Source organism: Salvia splendens, chromosome 10 (genome assembly GCF_004379255.2).
Source record: "Salvia splendens isolate huo1 chromosome 10, SspV2, whole genome shotgun sequence".
NCBI classification, from domain to species: Eukaryota; Viridiplantae; Streptophyta; class Magnoliopsida; order Lamiales; family Lamiaceae; genus Salvia; species Salvia splendens.
In genome coordinates, this window is record NC_056041.1 from 13,948,518 (window position 1) to 13,968,756 (window position 20,239).

At 36.9% G+C, this 20,239-nt stretch overlaps 1 protein-coding gene and 1 pseudogene across 1 annotated transcript; both read left to right on the forward strand.

The window, feature by feature from the left end:
- The first annotated feature begins 84 nt into the window (after window positions 1-84).
- LOC121750807 lies at window positions 85-15,404 on the forward strand (annotated as a pseudogene).
- A 2,016-nt stretch (window positions 15,405-17,420) lies between these two features.
- LOC121752657 lies at window positions 17,421-18,446 on the forward strand. Its single transcript, XM_042147771.1, has one exon. It carries the CDS (start codon window positions 17,421-17,423, stop codon window positions 18,444-18,446), a length of 1,026 nt encoding a protein of 341 aa, XP_042003705.1.
- Window positions 18,447-20,239: the final 1,793 nt, after the last annotated feature.

A 20,239-nucleotide genomic window follows, 5' to 3' on the forward strand; every position in this document is an offset into this window, starting at 1 on the left:
TGTGACATAGACAGTTAGACACTGGGATAGAGGGAGTACTATTCACGTGGCATAGTCCGAAAACGATTAACCGTGCTCGAGACATTTCGGCATTACACAAATAATGAAAAAAAAGCAAAATTATCCCCAATATCCCGCCATATGGGGTTTTAAGCAAAACCCTAGATCCCCAAACCATCACTCATCCCCACTTCCACCATCAGAATTCTTCACCTGGAATCCAATCAACTGCAGATATGAGTTTCGCGGCGTTCAAGATGATGCATTGGGCAACCGGCATCGAGCACTGCGCCTCGGGTTTCATCACCCATTCCTCCGCAGATTCCACGCCAAAATCCCTCCGATCACCGCCGACGACATCGACTCGGACTGGAACAAGCCGATTGGAGCGGTTCCCAACCTCATTACTGCTGCCGCGAACGTTCTTGAAGTTTACATTGTAAGAATTCAGGAAGAGGCTTCTCCGGCCTTAGCTCACAAAGCTGCTGCCGAGCCCAAGGGTGGTGGAGGCGTCTTAGCTGGCATTTCCGGTGCCTCACTTGAGCTCGTTTGCCATTATAGGTTTCTTCTTTTCCTATATCTAGTATTTACTTGAATTATGCCTTTTCTTTGTCGTGGAGATTGGGATTATTGGGCGGGGAAATAATTCAATGTTGAAAAGCTTTGTCGCACTTTTTTGCTAGGCGGATGCTCCAGGAAAATACTGTATTGCAGGACATGTAGTATTGAGAAATTGCCCTCTTGTTTTTAGTTTTCAGTTTGGTTTGATGCCTGTGCATTTGTCCTCTTGTTTCAAATTGATGATTGGAGGAATTAGTTGAAATCTGTCAGAAATGTTTGAATGTTCGTAGGTAAAACTGTGAAATTTTTGTTTGCAACAATGTTATTGAGTATTAATATGAAGCTAAATTCATCAAATGCAACAAATGGACCATCATGATTACTTATTTTTTGTTCAATTACCTATTGTCTTTCACATTGTTTAAGATTGTATTAAGAAAGTAGTAGTTGTGGTTGAGCTTACATACCGTCACCATCATTGTCATACTCAGTATTTTAACCTAGTTTTGGAATTTGGATTAATATGTAGCTATTTACTATAGTAAATTTTGTTAATATTAGCAATGATTCTTTTATTGCACCAATTTTTTAGAATGAGTGTCAGTTTCCTCAAGTAATTTGTTGCAATGGCACAACACTATTATTCATTATTTCAGATGCTAATTCAATTTTGTTTAATGTGGTGTAGGTTGCATGGCAATGTGGAGTCATTGGGGGTGTTACCAAATGGAGCTACTGATGGTGGAAGGAGGAGAGACTCTATTATATTGGCTTTTCGAGATGCAAAAATCTCAGTTTTGGAGTTTGATGAATCAATATGTGGGCTACGAACCAGGTGTGATGTAATCTTATTATTGCATATTCCTTTCCCACATGTTGAAGGAACGCAACGCATTCTATGCTGCTATTGGTGGCACTCATGTAGTCATATGCATATATAAGTAGCTCTTTACATTATTTGTGACAGGAAAAATATGTCTTTGATTTGTTTTTATTTATATATGTTGCTATATTTCTTAAACATGGACTTGTGAACTCTAACTGCCTACAAGTTGAACTCCTGAGATATATAACAACCCGGAGCTATGGCGAGTAATTTCAGATCGTAAGTTGCACACAGAATAGTATGCCTCAACACAAACTATCATGAGAATGCTGTTTGGTGGTAATTTACTTATAGATACTTTTACTTCTTCTCTTTCAGTTCCATGCATTGTTTTGAGGGTTCTGATTGGGTTCACTTGAGAAGAGGCAGATAATTTTTCCCAAGAGGCCCACTAGTGAAAGTTGATCCATTGGGGAGGTGTGCTGCAGTGCTTGCATATGGATTACAAATGATAGTCCTCAAAGCAGCTGAGGTTGTGTAACTGATCTGTCTTTACTCTGTTATAGTTCTTTTGATATGAATATTTTGATTACTAGGAACACGGGAATATATTTTTTTATTACTACTACTAGATATTTATACTGTATCATCAATTCATGAACTATTTAGAATGTTGGGGATGATTAATGTTTGAGCCATGTGGATTATGCTGCTTTCAAGTAGTAACTGCTTTTATATTTTTTAAAAAATTGTAAATTCAATTGTGAAATGTGATGCTAGGCTAGCACTGGTTTAACTGCACCTGCGGAGGACAGTACTTTCAGGGCAGCTGCTGCATCTCGAATTGAATCATCGTATATTGTTGGCTTACGAGATCTTGATATGAAGCACGTTAAAGATTTCATCTTCATCCATGGTAAGAATTCTGATTTGGTTTTTCTGGCATCCTTTTTAATAAAAGGGTGGTTCAGAAAGTCCAATGTGGCTAAGTATATATTCTCAAATATTTGTGTATGCTTTTTGTTGCTATAGATTTCCTAATCATTGTAATTTCCTTACCCATGCTTCACTGGAAAGTTTTGATTGTATACTTCAGAATAGTCAATAAAAGGCATGGACCAGATTGGGAATCAGCACTTTCTTATGGGCTACAGCACACAAATTTCCTTTCTTGTAACTGTCGATGTTTAATTGCTGAATTTTGAAAAAAGGCTTATGATAATTTTTTTTCTGTTCTGTATTTTCAATTGGGTGCTAATCTGATCTTTATCTTTCCAAGTTATAGAATTCCTAATACATTTGTTTGATAGCTTTGATTTCTAATGTTAATAAATGACTGCATTATTCAATTTTATCAAGTGTGGTTTTCTAAAAGGCAGTTGAGGAGTTTTTGCATGTAAATTATGTAGACTGACTTTTTCTTGTTTGGTGCTATTGACTTTCTCATCATTGCCACTCCTTTAATCTCAAGTTTATGTTGAGCTTATTGGTTGCAGTGCAAAAAAACTAGTTTGGGAAGTCTACGGCATAGATGTTTTCTGTGTATTTTCCTTTGAGTAGGTGGAATTGTCGAAACCTTCTCCAACCTGGATAATTTGATGCTATTGATAAAGAAAAAATCTGTTTTATGCTTTAAGGTTGTAGTTACCAGATTTTTCACCTTCTTCAGTTAAAAGTTAGAAGTTATAATTTAATGTGGTTGTGGATTAAATTAAGTGAGAGTGCCGTCTCTAGACGACTCCAACTCAGTGAGACACTCTTGGCCGCCGGCAAATAAGTGGTAATCAATTTATAATAAATTCTCAACTCAACTTCATAATATTTTTGGGTACACCAAAGGCCTCTTATAAGAGGACTCTTTTGATTTGCTGTGATGTAGTGTTACTTGTAGCCATTGCTTGGTCTAATCAGTGGTTCTATTTCTATTTAATCTTTATATTTCTCTAAGATTCAGGCAACTAATTTGTGATCTGTTTGTATATCTTTTATCTGCAACTTCATTTCATTATGAACCTCAACAAATTCCTAGCCACTCCTTTTTTGAATGATTAAAAGCTAATTTTCAGGTTATATTGAGCCTGTTGTGGTAATCCTTCATGAACATGAGCTTACATGGGCGGGTAGGGTTGCTTGGAAACATCACACTTGTATGGTTTCAGCACTCAGCGTCAATACAACATTAAAGCAGCATCCGCTCATATGGTCAGCAATGGTCAGTGTTTTTAAATATGATCCTCTTATTTTACCTATAGGGTCTCATGTAATTGTTCCAAAGAGCTTGTCATGTCATGTCTTAGGAATTCTTTTTCTTTACGTGCTAACGTTAATATAGCATATTTTATTTTTGTGGTGCTAGAGGTTAACTTTATGACCTACATCCATCATTGAGAAAGCCTTCGTTATGATGCCTCAGTTATCTTCTGTTTTTACCTTTCTTAGGCATTGATAAATTACAAAGGAAGAACGTTGGAGTTTGTACTCTAGCTTAAAGCTGACCACCCTCTAATTTCCAACCGATGTAAATTTGAACTCCTTACAATATTTTTCTATATGATTTTCAGAATCTCCCTCATGATGCATACAAGCTCCTTGCAGTTCCTTCACCTATTGGCGGAGTTCTTGTAATTGGTGCAAATACAATTCATTATCATAACCAGGTTTGCTCTTTTTGGCATTGCATCTTCGGTATCACTTGCTATTCCATTCTTTTTGTCCTGCTCTATATCTGATGATGCTTAATTGGTCATTCTGCTTCATGCCACTTGGGGTTGAACAATTTTTCTGTTCCCCCAGATGGAAGGTGAAATTTCAGCCTTCTTCACTATTTCTTTCTGTCCCTTCTTTTCTCTATAATATGTGGAGAATGATGTATTACCATTCAATATAATCTACTAGTTTTTTAAGTTAGACCGTGCATGTATTATTAGACTAACTATTGGTTCATTGTTGACTTTGCCTCTTATAATGATTTACAGTAGGGATGAGTGCATCACAAAGCACAGTGCCACCTTTTAGGATAGGTTATACATTGTTCTTCTGTCCCATCCCTAAAAAAACTACTTATTGTACATATAGGTTTGTTGGTTTAAAAGGTGATACTTGTAAACATAGTGCTTACTGTAAAAAACTTTGGTTAGAATGTTTGATGTCTCCACCTAGCCTTTATTACTAAGAAGTTGCATTATTCTAATGTATATGCACTCCTCTTTCAGTCAAGAGATGCCTAGGTTTGGATTTTCTACGGAGCTTGATGCCACCACTGCGACATGGTTAACTAATGATGTTGCTGTGTTCTCTACTAAATCAGGGGAGCTGCTTTTGCTTACTCTTGTTTATGATGGGAGGTTGGCGATTTATTACTCTCACTTGGTTCTCTTATTGGTGACATACGGAAGTGCTCTATTCATTTTGTTTAACTAAGTCAACCCTTGCATCTAATTTTGCATATTCTGTTTCTAACAATGGTGTTTAGAATATTCTTTTGCTGACTTATCTGGCTCAACAACTTTATCTTATGATCTTGTAGAACAGTAAAATATAGATATAAGCGGAAAAGTAAATAGACATAGTAGAGAACGTAGTAGTGTATTTGGTGTATCTTATTACTCAACACAGGCCACATATATATAGTATAAGAGACTAAGCTAGGCTATGTCACATCACCGATGTGGGACAGAATACTAATATTCTTAACACTCCCCCTCAAGCTGGAACATCTATATTGTCCAGCTTGGTACAAAGTTCTCAAAAATGTTTTTCCTCAAACATCGGCAGCAATAGTAGTAGCCGAAACTATAGGGTAGTAGTAGTTGCATAAGTAGAGCTGCAAGGCAGAGTAGCAGTAGCTGTAGCAGAGTAGCAGCTATAGGGCAGTAGTAACAACTGTAGCAGTGGAAGATGCATGGTAGTTAGTGTCTGCTGTAGCAGAGTTGCAGCTGGACAGTAGTTGCAACTGTAGCAGATGCATGTAGTAGTATCTGTAGGGCAATTGTTGCAACTGTAGCAAAAGTAGCAGATGCAGGGCATTGACAGTTGCAGGGCATTGACAGTTGCAGCAGAGTAGCAACTGTAGAGTAGAAGTAGTAGATGTAGCGTAGTAGTGAGAGTTGTAGTAGGGTAGCAACTGTAGCAGGAAGACAACTGTAGGAGTATAATCAAAACTGCTGACAAGAGCGCAGGTAGATAAAAGCAAGTAAGAGCGCGGGCATGTCAATGTTATCAAATAGCGGATATGGCGGCGCCATGGCGCCATGGCATGGCGTTCGGTGGTGGAAACGCCATAGCACCATGTCGCTGCCATAGCACCGCCATATCCGACATTTGACAACATTGCGTGTGTACTGCATTTAGGAATAGGGCATTATGCAAGAAACATGGTTGTTAGAGTAGTATATTATGCTTTATTAATTGTTTAAAGTGTTTTAGATGTTATATTTTTTATATTTTTAATTTTTGAATTATATATAAATATATAATTATTATTTTATTTATTTAATTTTTGACCGCCAAATCCGCCATACTAATACGCCATATCCCTGTGGCGGTTTTTAGGCAAACCGCCATAAGCCGCCATACGAGATTGATAACATTGAGGCATGTAATAGCGCAGAGGAACGGAGCAGGAGTAGAACAACATGCAAATAATAGCGCAGAATGCAACAACATAAAAACCCTAGTTTGGGCAGAGTAGCGGAGTAGAGCATAGCAGAACTGTAATTTCGCAAAGAGTGGTATAGCAGAACCATAATAGTGCAGAATGCAGCAACGTCAGAAACCCTAGTTTGGGTAGAGAAGAGCAGTTGTGCAATATAGTAGTGGTAGAAACCCAAATTTGGGCAGAGTAGAGCAGCAACACCGTAAACCCTAGTTTGGGCATAATAGCGCAGTAGAGCAGAACAAAACAGAATTTCGGGTAGAGTAGAGTAGTGACGGAAGAGCAGAGTGGGGATAGTAGAGCGGGCAGCGGCAGAAACCCTAATTTAGTTCCTTTTTTGTTTTGGAAACCCTAATTTTCTAGAGACGGATTCGAATCCACTCTGATACCATGTAGAACAGTAAAATATAGATATAAGCGGAAAAGTAAATAGACATAGTAGAGAAAGTAGTAGTGTATTTGGTGTATCTTATTACTCAACACAGGCCACATATATATAGTACAAGAGACTAAGCTAGGCTATGTCACATTTTGTTTAACTAAGTCAACCCTTGCATCTAATTTTGCATATTCTGTTTCTGACATGGGTGTTTAGAATATTCTTTTGCCGACTTATCTGGCTCAACAATTTTATCTTATGATCTATTGGTGGAGCGTGTTACTGGGAATATCTGGAAATTTCTTTATGTTATATTTATAGCTTTTCAAATATTGACAAATTAAACCTCTGCAGATCTGGTTTGAAAGACTTTCTAGTGATGTGTTATCATTTTGGTTGGAGTATGTACAAATATGATACTTAAGCTTCAATTGTAGAATATGATGCATAAATATGCCTGGGCTGTGCATTGTTGGCTTGCCTTTGATTATGTAAAAACTAGGCCGGTGACATTACTAGTCATATACTGTATATTTGATATGTTGTCCTATTTAATTCTGCAGAGTTGTTCAGAGGCTTGAACTGATGAAGTCAAGAGCTTCAGTCCTTACATCGGTTAGCCACATTAAGTTCATGTTATTGCACATTACCTGATGAACACCTGCATTGATAGATTTTTCATCAATTGAACTTGATTTGTTGTAGGACATTACTACCATTGGAAGCTCGTTTTTCTTCTTGGGCAGTCGGTTGGGTGATAGTCTGCTTGTACAATACTATTCTGGAGTTGGAGCTCCAACATTAAGTCCTGGTGTAAAGGAAGAGGTTTGTCATTTTGACTGTTAGAACTCAGGATGAGTATATTTCCAGTAGGCTTTCTTAAAATAAGACTTGATCTTGAAATGCAGACTCTGCAAGTGCTGGCATAATATTAGCCATGACGTTTTTTTGGGGGTTGCAAGTCTCTAATTTTTTTATGCATCTTAAGGCACAATTAACATGGGCTGTGCATGTTCTCTTTTTCTCTAGGTTGGGGATATTGAAAGTGATGCCCCTTCAATGAAGAGACTGCGGAGATCTCCTTCTGATGCATTGCAGGATTTGATTACCAGCGAGGAACTTTCATTCTATGGCACAGGTCCAAACAATGCCCAAATAGCTCAGGTTAAACCATGACCTGCATTCTTTGCTGAGCTCCATTGTGTTAATTTTATGTTTATGTGAGTACAACTACGCTTAAAGAGAACTGGCCTGTTTTTTCTTAAAACTAACCTTAAATTTTTAATTGTTTTAGCATCAAGAAAATTCTATACGTATCATATATTGCTTTGGTATCAAGGATGTCATTTATTCTCTGCTGGAGAAAATGATTAAAGTGTGTGACAAACTGACAATAGTGTTTCATTAGGATCGTAGAAGATGCTTGTCCAGCCTATCTATGATGTTTGTTTTTGTAGTTGATGGTGCTCTATATAACATCAACCACTCTTCACGAGCTTGAATTTTGTTTGGGAAAATGCTTTAAGCAGCTTCTGAGAATTTTCTCAAAAGAGATCCTAAAAAATACATTACTTTAATTACGGCCCATATTTACAATATATCTATCAAAGATTTCAATCAGAAGGCTCAACAATTGCTTTGAGGATGAATGTAATAATTCAACTTCACCAGACCTCCTTGACTTACATTTATTGTTGGATCACTCATTGTAAGTTTGGCACCTTAAGGTTTTTTCTTCACATTCTCCCCTAGAATTGATAAATTCCAAACATTGACAAGCCTTTCAAAATTCCAAACATTGACAAACTGCTTTGAACTTTGCGTCTTAGTTTCTTACTGAAGCGCAATCTTAATTGTAGAACAGCGATATTATGTTTATGGACTTGAGGTTGTACTCATCTCGAATGTGAAGTCACATAAATTATCTAGATGATATCCTATGGTTTCCTATCTTGGGTTCTGTTTCTGTTGTAATTTGACCGTGATGAACTTGATTGGATGTCATGTCAGACCTCTCATAGTATGCTGATAAAATTCATTCAAAGCTGCTGATTTGACATTTGGTTTTAATGCATTAATACTGAAATATACTTAAGAATTTTCTATTTTTTAAGAGATTCGTTGGTTATTTGGTTTTTGCAGAAAAACTTTACCTTTGCAGTACGGGATTCATTGCTTAATATTGGTCCACTAAAGGATTTCTCTTATGGTTTAAGAATTAATGGTGATCCGAATGCTACAGGAGTTGCGAAGCAAAGTAATTATCAACTGGTTAGTTGTAGTTTCATTCTTCAGTTTAAGTTGGCTTATCAGTTGATAACCAGTGCATTGCTAAAAAAGTGTTGTCCTTATTTATTAAATTGTCCTTTATTGTTCAGACATTTACAGTCCTTTTTTTTATCTGATATACAAAGCATGTATGCATCCCCTATCTAGGTATGCTGTTCTGGCCATGGAAAAAATGGTGCTCTCACAGTACTTCAAAAATCAATCCGCTCAGATACAATAACTCAAGTGTGTACACCTCCTTTTACTACTCACTACATGGGCTTTTATATATCTGGTTATTGCTGTGCTTCTTGTTAATTCTTACATTATTCTGGAAGATGTTATACCCTACATGTGATTTTTTTCCAATGTCTAGTAGTAATATGAATGAATCATCTGTGAATAAGTCGGTGTGTTCTTAGAAAAGAAAATGAATAGTTAAAAATCATGTAGGTTGTGGTTATTCTTGCATTGTTTAGCTTGTCAAGACTCATGCGATGCCTTCAGTTTTATACACTTGTTTTCTATTGGTAAGACTATTAGAATACACACTTGTGGCAATTTATATCATATATGAAATTCATTGCAATTCTCTTGAAAAACTGTCAAGTTAAGATAACATAACATAAGAATATCTCTTCTTAGAATCTGTGAATGTCAATTTTCTCTTTCGACATTGGAACTTAGTAATTGGGATGTCAATCAGACCAAGCCCGTTTGTTTTTGAGCTAGATTAATATCCCTTATCTTCCCAGAAAACATATACTAAAGAAAATGCAAAATAACTTAATAAAATGTTTGATCTACACTTTGAAATTGTCCTTTTTGTAGGGTCTGGAATATTACAAATGCCCCCATGGGTATTTGATCTCCATACATCTTTGCGAACTATATTATGACGTATAGCATTTTCTATTAGGGTACTAAACATCGGTCTTAATGTCTTATGTATAAGAAAAGTTATATAATTAAATTAAGGCTAAAGTAGTAATTGTAATGAGAGCCTTTTATTTTCTTCTTCGTAGAATGTAAAGCTTTAAGAGAATTTTAGTTTCTCCTTGATTGTTTCATGAGTTTGTTTTATACCTTGTTTCTGAAGGAATCATTACCTGGTTGCAAAGGAATTTGGACTGTCTACCACAAGAATTTGCGCAGAGACTCCTCGAAAGGAGTAGCTGATGAGGATGAATACCATGCATACTTGATTATTAGTTTGGAAAATCGTACAATGGTATGCCGTTGTTCACCTTTTCCTTTCGAAGAGGATAACATTTGGAAATTCATCACTATCTGTTGTATAAAACTCTTATTGCCTTGACCTGTTATTTTCTTAGAGTTGTATTCTGTTCTTGTTTTACTCTACAGGTATTACAAACTGCTAATAATCTTGAGGAGGTGACTGAAAATGTGGACTATTATGTCCAAGGAACTACAGTTGCTGCAGGAAATTTATTTGGAAGGTGTGTTTCTTAGTCTACCGATAAACCACCATATAACATCTTTCTGGCATGTGTGTGCGCGCATGTGTTATTGGGAGAGGACTATTGGGGGCTTGGACTCATAAATATTTTTCTCCCGTTTTTAAGTGTATAACTTATCTCTTCAGAAGATGCAATAATGTACTTTCAAATGTCATAATGCCACATTTCTGCTAAAGACTAAATTATGCACTGATCGTCAGCTATTTTTTAACAGCACACAAATATGCTCTATGAGGAGATTTGATGGTGAAAAGTTCTCTTCTTTATAAGATTATGTGAGGGAGAGTGTTTTGGCACCTTGGTGCATCAAAAATTTCTGTGACATTAGGTTAAAAATCTTTCTTAACTTTCAATGCATGGATTCGTGCTTATGTACAAAAAGTTTATGTTAGCACAATACCTTGATGGAAATTCTAATAAGTGACAATGTTTCATACTAATATTCAAACAGACGTCGAGTTATCCAAGTATTTGCTCGTGGTGCTCGGATCTTGATGGTGCTTTTATGACTCAAGATTTGAGCTTAAAATCTTCCACTACAGAGATGACTGCAGCTTCTGATGGGGCAACTGTGTCCTCAGTTTCCATAGCTGATCCTTATGTGTTGCTGAGAATGACTGATGGACGCATTCAGCTTCTTGTTGGAGGTATGTCTGGAAAAAGTTTATAGAGTTGCAATTACTTGGCTGTGTTCGCTGTATGTACTTTGCTTTCAAGAATCTTTATTTCTATTTAAATATACAAAATGCAATTACATTTGTATCCCTTGGAGATCAGTCTTGCAAACCTAACATTGTAGTCTACAACCTATATACATGCATGCTCTGTATTTCAGAGACATTTATGGATACAACCAGATATTTTTACTTATTTCCAAGCATTGTATGGTATACTTAACCTTTCTTGACATGCTGGTTGATGATTCTTTTGCTCCAGATCCATCCTCCTGCTCTGTTTCAGTCATCAATCCACCAGTATCTGAAAACTCTGATAAGTTGGTATTAGCTTGCACTCTCTATCATGATAAAGGTCCCGAACCATGGATTCGTAAGACAAGTACTGATGCCTGGCTTTCTACTGGGATTGGTGAGGCTATTGATGGGGCTGATGGTTCAACACATGAACATGGTGACGTGTACTGCGTTCTATGCTATGACAATGGAGATCTGGAGATATTTGATGTACCTAACTTTAACAGTGTTTTCTTGGTCGTTAAATTTGTATCTGGAAGGAGCCACATCTTAGATACATTTTTCCATGGCACAGCAAATAATCATATAAACCTCACAAACAAATATTCTGAAGATATTGGACAAGTCAGAAAAGAGGCCACTAACAACATAAAGGTGGTTGAGCTGTCTTTGGAGAGATGGGATTCAGAGCATTACCGGCCATTTCTTTTAGGAATATTGTCTGATGGGACCATTCTTTGTTATCATGCTTACATTTATGAAGTTTCAGATAATGCTTCCAAGACTGAGGGTGTCGTTTCTTCTCAGAACTCTGTTAATCTCAGCAATACGAGTGCATCTAGGCTTAGAAATTTACGGTTCGTTCGTGTCCCCTTGGACACATATGCAAAAGAAGAGACACCATCTGGAGTCTGTTCACAACGCATCACTGTTTTCAAGAATGTTGGTGGTCTACAAGGTTTTTTTCTTTCTGGCTCAAGGCCAATGTGGTTTATGATGTTTCGAGAGCGGATTCGGATGCACCCACAGGTTAGTTTGATTCAATTACTAAGCCACTATTCTTATAGCATTTTGTTGTAATACTAGAATATTCATATTCCAGTTTTCCAGGAATTAATAAACTCATTAATCACTATTACCATTTTCTGTTAAAGGGGTGTGATGGACCTATAGTAGCCTTCACCGTTCTTCACAATGTTAACTGCAACCATGGGTTTATATGTATAACTTCAGAGGTTAGCTTGCTGATTATGTAATTCTGCTAGAACCTTGTTTGCTATGTCAACGGGCAATACATAATTTTCCTTTTTTCAGGGTGCTCTGAAAATATGCCAGCTTCCAGCTTTATCATATGACAACTATTGGCCTGTACAAAAGGTGCATGCCCATCAGTTCTCGATTTTCTCTTCTCCGCAAGTCAATTTGTATGCTATTAGTAATATTTGCCTAATTTGCTCATGTGAGTTGCTTTTCTTTGTCTTTTGTATGGTTGCTTTTGCTCTCTCTCCATTTGCTATTGGGAGCGCTGGCAGATTGGGCTGAAGGGAACTCCACATCAAGTTACCTATTTTGCAGAGAAGAACTTGTACCCCTGTTATAGTTTCTGTTCCAGTAAGGGCAATCTCTATCATGCAGTCTTTTGCTTTAGTGCATCAGCAATCAGTTTCGTATTTAGTTTCCATCATCGCACAAACTTATTGAATATTGAAGTCTGTTTCCATGAGTAATTACGTGACCCAATTTTGCCTCCCCATGTTGCGATTACCGAATGATAATATATAAAGTTAAAGCTGGGTTAACTAACCGTTCATGTAGGTGCTCAAGCCACTTAATCAAGTGCTCTCATCTCTTGTTGATCAAGAAGTCGGAAATCAGTTTGAGCATGATAATATTAATATGGAGGGGACATATCCCATGGAAGAATTTGAGGTTCGGATTATGGAACCAGATAAAATAAATGGCCCCTGGCAGACTAGGGCTACTATTCCTATGCAAACTTCTGGAACACGCTCTTACTGTGCGAGTGGTGACGTTATTTGTAAGCTCAACTTCACATATTTTGCTGCTTCAGTGGACGTTTGACATTGTTGTTTTCTCCATTTTTTCCCGTGCTATCTGACTTTGCCATTTTCTTTATGAAGATGGTCAGATATCTGTGGAATTTTCATAGTCCCTGTTGTGTTTATGTACTTTCAGAACACCACTGCACAAAGAAATGAGACACTTTTGGCAATTGGAACTGCTTATGTACAAGGAGAGGATGTTGCAGCAAGAGGACGCATTCTTTTATATTCTGTTGAACGAATCTCAGACACTATACAGGTGAAGGTAGCTTGATGTTTTACTTTGGACTCTTTTAACTAATACGAGGGTTGTATGAGACTTATTCCAGAGTTTCAACCAGTCATATTGGTGTCTGATCTTGCCCTTTATATTTTTAATACTTCAATGCTTAACTTTATCCTAGTCTTTTCAGGTTACAGAAGTCTATTCCAAGGAGTTGAAGGGTGCTATATCAGCTCTTGCATCACTTCAAGGCCATTTACTACTTGCTTCAGGTCCTAAAATTATTCTGCACAAATGGACAGGCTCTGAGTTGAACGGTGTTGCCTTTCATGATGTTCCACCTCTCTATGTCGTGAGCTTAAACATCGTAAGCCCCTCTTTATTCTACATGGAACATGTGCATTTTAAATATCTTTGCTCCTTGACCCGTGGACGGATATAGATGCATAAACAGTGAACTCATAATTATCTGGAAACAAATCTCACTTGTTCTTCAATCTATGCTTTGGTCCAAGCATTTCTATCATGTGCATTTTGCTATGTAGAGAGAGGTAGGTTAATGGTTACAGAAGGCATGACTTGTCCTATTTATAATTGCTTTATTCCCAACTGAACATCCTAGTCATACTTGTTCAGTATGGACATCAAAATCTTAAATATTTTCAAGATTATTTTATCACTGAATATGGTGTTGCCAACATCCTCGAATTTCAATTGCAAGGAAGCTGAATGTTGCCAGTGTAAAATTTTCAGTTGATGCATCTTTGTCCAGTTGAGATAGCAGACAAGCTGTTTCAATTGCTTAGATTTTCATCTTTGTTAAGACGTGAATTGAAAAAACTTATGGGTTGGGCCAGTTTTCCTAGGAAATCTATGTTTAGCTTTCAACTTAAAAATGCTTTTCTATCTTGTTAATTGCAATCTGTTATACCCTGTTTGATTTTATACAACTCTAAAAGAGATTCAGCACTGTAGCTTTATTATGAACTTTCAAGCTTTTTTACTGGACTTGCTGTTAATCATGAAAATTGTGCAGGTTAAAAATTTTATTCTTCTCGGCGATATTCACAAAAGCATATATTTTCTTAGTTGGAAAGAGCAGGGCTCTCAACTCAATCTGTTAGCAAAAGATTTTGGGTCACTTGATTGTTTAGCAACTGAGTTTTTAATCGATGGAAGCACACTCAGCCTCACTGTTTCAGATGACCAGAAGAATGTTCAGGTTAGCACATTTGTGAACAAATAATGAAACATTTTGAGTGTGTTTTTTCCTTTTTAGGTTGTCTTTTGATTTCTATTTAATACTGTATTTTATATTTGTATTTTATTTTGGTAATTGCAAGTGAAGTATATTCTTAGTTTAAAAAATATATGTATAAATATAGTGTTTCTTCTTTCTCTTTCTGAATATTTGTAATATGCTTATATACATAAATTGTTATATGTGATAACTGGTAACCTTTTTTTGGAACATATAGATATTCTATTATGCCCCAAAAGTACCAGAGAGCTGGAAAGGACAGAAGCTTCTGTCGAGAGCTGAGTTTCATGTTGGCGCCCCATATTACCTAATTTATACGGTTGCAGCTTCTTCCCACATCTGCTGATCGAACTATGCCTGGCTCTGATAAGACAAACCGATTTGCCTTACTTTTTGGTACCCTGGAAGGCAGCATTGGCTGCATTGCACCTCTGGAGGAACTTACCTTTCGTCGTCTGCAGTCATTGCAGAAAAAGCTCGTAGATCCTGTCTGCCATGTCGCTGGACTAAATCCACGATCTTTCAGACACTTCCATTCGAATGGAAAGGCTCATCGCCCAGGTCCTGACAGCATTGTCGATTGTGAGCTGCTCGTGCAGTACGTATCTTACTCTTTCGCACACATCCTTAGCCTATTTTTCTCTCTACGAAATAAAAAGTTGCTCTTTTTTGGCAGTTTCGAGATGCTGGCACTCGAAGATCAACTTGAAATCGCTAATCAGATCGGTACGACACGGATGCAGATCATGTCCAACTTGAATGACCTCAGTGTTGCCACGAGCTTCTTGTGAGCACTTCATGTTGAATACCTTGTGCCTTGAATAGTGGTTTTAATCTTTATGTAATATGCTGAGGTTAGAACTTGGCACTAATATTTCTCATTAAATTAGTTTCTTTCTTGTATTTGTAAATGAAAAATTTTCAGTTCTACTCAACAATGTAACCATGTGATAATGTAAAATTATAAGATTCTGATGCAAATATTCATTAATTAAATCTAATTGTAATAGTTATATCACTAACCATCTCTTAAAGATTAAATTATGTGGAATTTAATGATTAAAAAACCAATTATAAGAGTAAAATTGGAATGAGGCAAAATTTTGGAGAAATGCCAAAAAGGAAAAGTTTTATTCCTGACATATGATGGATATTATATACTCCCTCAATTTCATAATAATAAAGTTTCACTGACGCACTTGTTTTGAAAAAATAATTATAAATAGTTTGAGAAAAACAAGAGTACTACGTTAATCAAGTTGATAATTCATTCTTTGTTCCTTTGACATTTTTCCCACAACTCTATAAATGCTACAGAGACTGATAGCTTGAAAATTAACATTTTGTTTGAAATACATGCTATGACATCAAATATGATTATTCAATTGAAAATGGTGGTAAAAATTGAGGAATGTGAGCAAGAAATTCAATTGAAGCAAATTCTTGCTGCCCATTAATGCATCTAATTCTCGCCTTTTAAATTTACAGGGAGGAAAATGTACGTGCACATGTTAGCGTACCAACAAATAAGTATCACAATAACAAGCATAAATGCAATATATATTGTTCATTATAAATACGCTAACTCATGTACTACTTAATAATATGTTGCAAACCAAAACTAAGAAGTAAATCAAATAAATAGGGATAAGAAAACATTAAAAAAAGTGTACTAGAATCAAGCAAGTGTTGGAGTAAACCAAATGGGTGCAGGGACAACATTAGTAGTATTGGCGTGATGCAAGGGATAGTAGCAATTTGAGAGAGTATGGTCGCCGCAATGGTATATTCCGACATCTGGTTGATGATGATGATGGTGTTTATGGTTGGTGAAGTAAATAGAAATGGGGTTGAAATGGGAGATGGCAAAGGAGTGGTTGGTTCCAAGAAACAAGGCAAGATCCGATGTAGTTGGGTATGTCCTAATCCATCCATCCTCCTTTATCCTTTCAGATAAATTTCGGAATATGGGTTTAAATTCGTTGACCTTTCGAGATAAGGGATTCAATTCGCTTACCTTTCGAAATATGGGTCCGAGGCATGCGAATTTTTCGGAACAAGAATTTTACACCTTTTATATTTATTCTCTTCATTTTTCTTATTATTTCCCTTCCAATAATTATAGATTTACTAAGTATCCTTTAACCCATCTCTCAAAAAATTCATTTTACCTCCCTCCAAAATTTCATTTTGGGGCATTCCTAATCAAGCTCGGGGCTAACTTTCTCCAGTTCAATTTTAACCTCATAAATTTTCTAGCTAGCTTGTTGGATTCAAGGAAAAAAATTTAAAACATGCATGTATAGTCGTATTCTTAGTTAACCGTATTCTTAATTTTAACTAAAACATGTTTTGGACTAGTTTTATCACACTCGGATCATTTTAACTCTTTTGGTTCTTGTCTGTCATGATAATTCATTTTAACTCTTTTGGTTTTTGTCACGCGCAAATCGTTTGGAGGGAGGTAAAATGAATTTTTTGGGAGATGGGTTAAAGGATAGTTTAGTAAATCTATAATTATGGGAAGAGAAATAATAAAAAAAATGAAGAGAATAAATATAAAAAGGTGTAAAACCCTTATTCCTAAAAATTCGCATGTCTCGGGCCCATATTTCAAAAGGTAAGCGAATTGAATCCCTTATCTTGAAAGGTCAGCGAATTTAAACCCATATTCCGAAATTTCTCGAGGTGATGATCTTCGACTTGGAGCGCAGGTTATAATAGATTGGGTGAATCTTAAATTCAAATTATTAATTACCTTATATTATACTATGTATATCCGTGGAATATTCACAACATATTAATCATCCTATATTAATAACAATAAAATCTTAAGGCTTGAAGCGCAAGTTAAGTAAGAGTGAGAATTACAAGAGTGAATTCAATTTAATCTTCCTATATAGTATTATTATAGAGGGTGAGGGTGAGATGCAGCAGAGAATGAATCTCCAATTTATATTATTCCGTGGTAGTAGGAATATGAATAGGAATTGGAATTACTGGTATAGGACGATGAGCAGCAGCAGCATCATGGAGCCATGGCTGATGCTAGCAGCACCGAAATCCAAATCCTGGGATGATGATCATAAGTTGTACAGCCTTGGAGAGAAGAAAGTGATTAGCATTAAATCCTGGGAAGCGCCGGCGTGGGCAGAGGGGGAGCGTGTAATACACTTGGGATGTACCCGCGGCTGGATGGCATCATTCAATAAAGATAACCAACAGATTTTCCTCTCCAATCCCATCACCCGTCGCCACATAAAGCTTCCCGCCTTGCCCATATCAACTTCACCCAGCATTCATAATATTATCCTTACCTCCTCATCTCCCGATGCCCACGACTGCCGCGCCATCATCACCTACAACAGACGCATTGCGCTCTGCTTCCCCGGCCACAACAGCAGCAGCACCTGGCTTCCCGTGTGCAACCACCTCCAATACGTGGATATCGCCTACTCCACCCGCCAGAAACGCCTCTTCTGCTTAAACTTTGACTCGCTCGAGTGCTGGGACCTCCAATCTCCCTCCTTTCTGTGGAATAATCCCTTGTATGGTGATGATGAGGATGAGAAGGCGGCTGTCCACAATGGATTCTGTATCCTCGACCATCTGGTGATGGATGACCATTCCGACCGCCTATTTCTAGTGCAACGTCATGCCTTGGAAGGTGTCGGGCGCGACGGATCCTGCATGAGAGTCGCCTCGACTGGCATTAACCGCTACCCACACAAAACCCTTAGTTTCGACGTCTATGAAGTCGATGCCAAGAAAGGGACACTCTCGAAAATGGAGGGTTCATTGGATGGTTTGGCAATGTTTGTCGGATGCAACAGCTCATTTGCGCTTCCCGCGGCGGACTTCAACTTGACACCCGATTCAATATATTTCGTCGATTATGTGACAGGAGACGAATGCCATGATATTGGCATCTTTAATTATGTGGATACTAAACTATCTTCCATCTACTATCCCTCTCATCCCTCTCAGACATCCAGGGGGCTTGCACCAATCTTTTGGTTCACTCCAACTCCACATTAGCACTAGTTTTGTTTTTTTTTTGTTTTGCACTATGATTTTATGGACTACTATTTCACTATTGTACTCCTTTAGTGTTCAATATTTTTATCAACCTGGATTTCTGAGTATAATGTCATTAATATTTCTTTAATTGCTTATTTGTGGTGTACTAGCTAACTCTCATATGGACTTAAATATTATCGCCCATTTTTTCCACGATTTTTAGTTTATGATATAAAATATAATGTATCCAAATACTGCTTTTATAGTGTCAGCAGCAATATGCTCCTTGACCCTAGGACGGATATAGATGTATAAACAGTGAACTAACTCATAATTATGTGGAAACAAATCTCATTTGCTCTTCAATCTATGCTTTGGTCCAAGCAATTATATCATGTGCAATTTGCTCTATAGAGAGAGGAGGTAGGTTAATGATTGCACAGACATGACTTGTCCTATTATAATTCCCAACTGAACATCCTAGTCATTCTTGTTCACTATGGACATCAAAATCTTAAATATTTTCAAGATTATTTTATCATTGAAAGAAATATGGTGTGGCCAACGTCCTCGAATTTAAATTGCAAGGAAGCTGAATATGTTGGCCGTATAGAATTTTCAGTTGATTCATCTATGTCCAGTTGAGATAGCAGACAAGTTCTTTCAATTGTTTAGAGAGTTGAATAGAAAAAGCTTATGGGTTGGTCGAGTTTTCCCTGTGTTTATCTTTCAACTTAAAATGCCTTTATTCTATCTTGTTAGTTGCTGTTAATCATAAAAATTTTATTCTTGTTGGCGATATTCACAAAAGCATATGGAGTATTTTGTTAGTTGGAAAGAGCAGGGCTCTCAACTCAATCTGTTGGCAAAAGACTCGATTGTTTAGCAACTGAGTTTTTGATGGATGGAAGCACACTCAGCCTCAGATGACCAGAAGAATGTTCAGGTTGTGAACAAATAATGAAACATTTCGACAGCATTGTCGATTGTGAGCTGCTCGTGCAGTACGTATTCGCACACACATATTCTTACTTAGCGCCTATTTCTCTGTCTGTCTATGAAATAAAAAAGTTACCCTTTTTTGGCAGATGCTGGCGCTCGAAGATCAACTTGAAATCACTAATCAGATTGGTATGCAGATCATGTCAGTCCAACTTGTATGACCTCAGTGTTGCCACAAGGCTTCTTATGAGCACTGCCTGTTGAACACCTTGTGTGTTGAATACTGGTCTGTCTTTATGCACTGAGATGAGATTACAATTTGACACTAATATTACTCGATGATGTAACCATGTAAAAATTAACTCATGATTGTTTTACCTTTACGCCACTTGTTAAATATTTTTGGCTTTTTTTAATGCAAATATTCATTTATTATATTAATAGTAATGGATACCATCTCTTATAAATTGAATTTAACGATTATAAATAAAAAAAATAGTAAAATTGGGAATACGCAAGACACTTATCTCTTGTAATTGGAATTTTTTAAAATTTGTTCATCATCAATTCCAGATTTTTGGCCCTAACTTTTCAAAGAGAAGAAGTGGGCCAATTTATTCAGGCAGTAGTGCTGCCTAAAGTCCTAATTAAAATGTTGGGCCAATTGATTAGTTTAACGTTGGACTGAAGGATGGGCCAATTGATTAGTTTAACGTTGGACTGAAGGATGAGGACACTTTTGGGCTGGAGAAATTAAATGGAGTGATAAAGATTGAGACCAATTTAATTTATTTTGTACTAGAATTAATTAAGAGTTGAGCCTATTAATTCGCGAATAAATATCTAAATCCAAGGACGGAAATATTTCA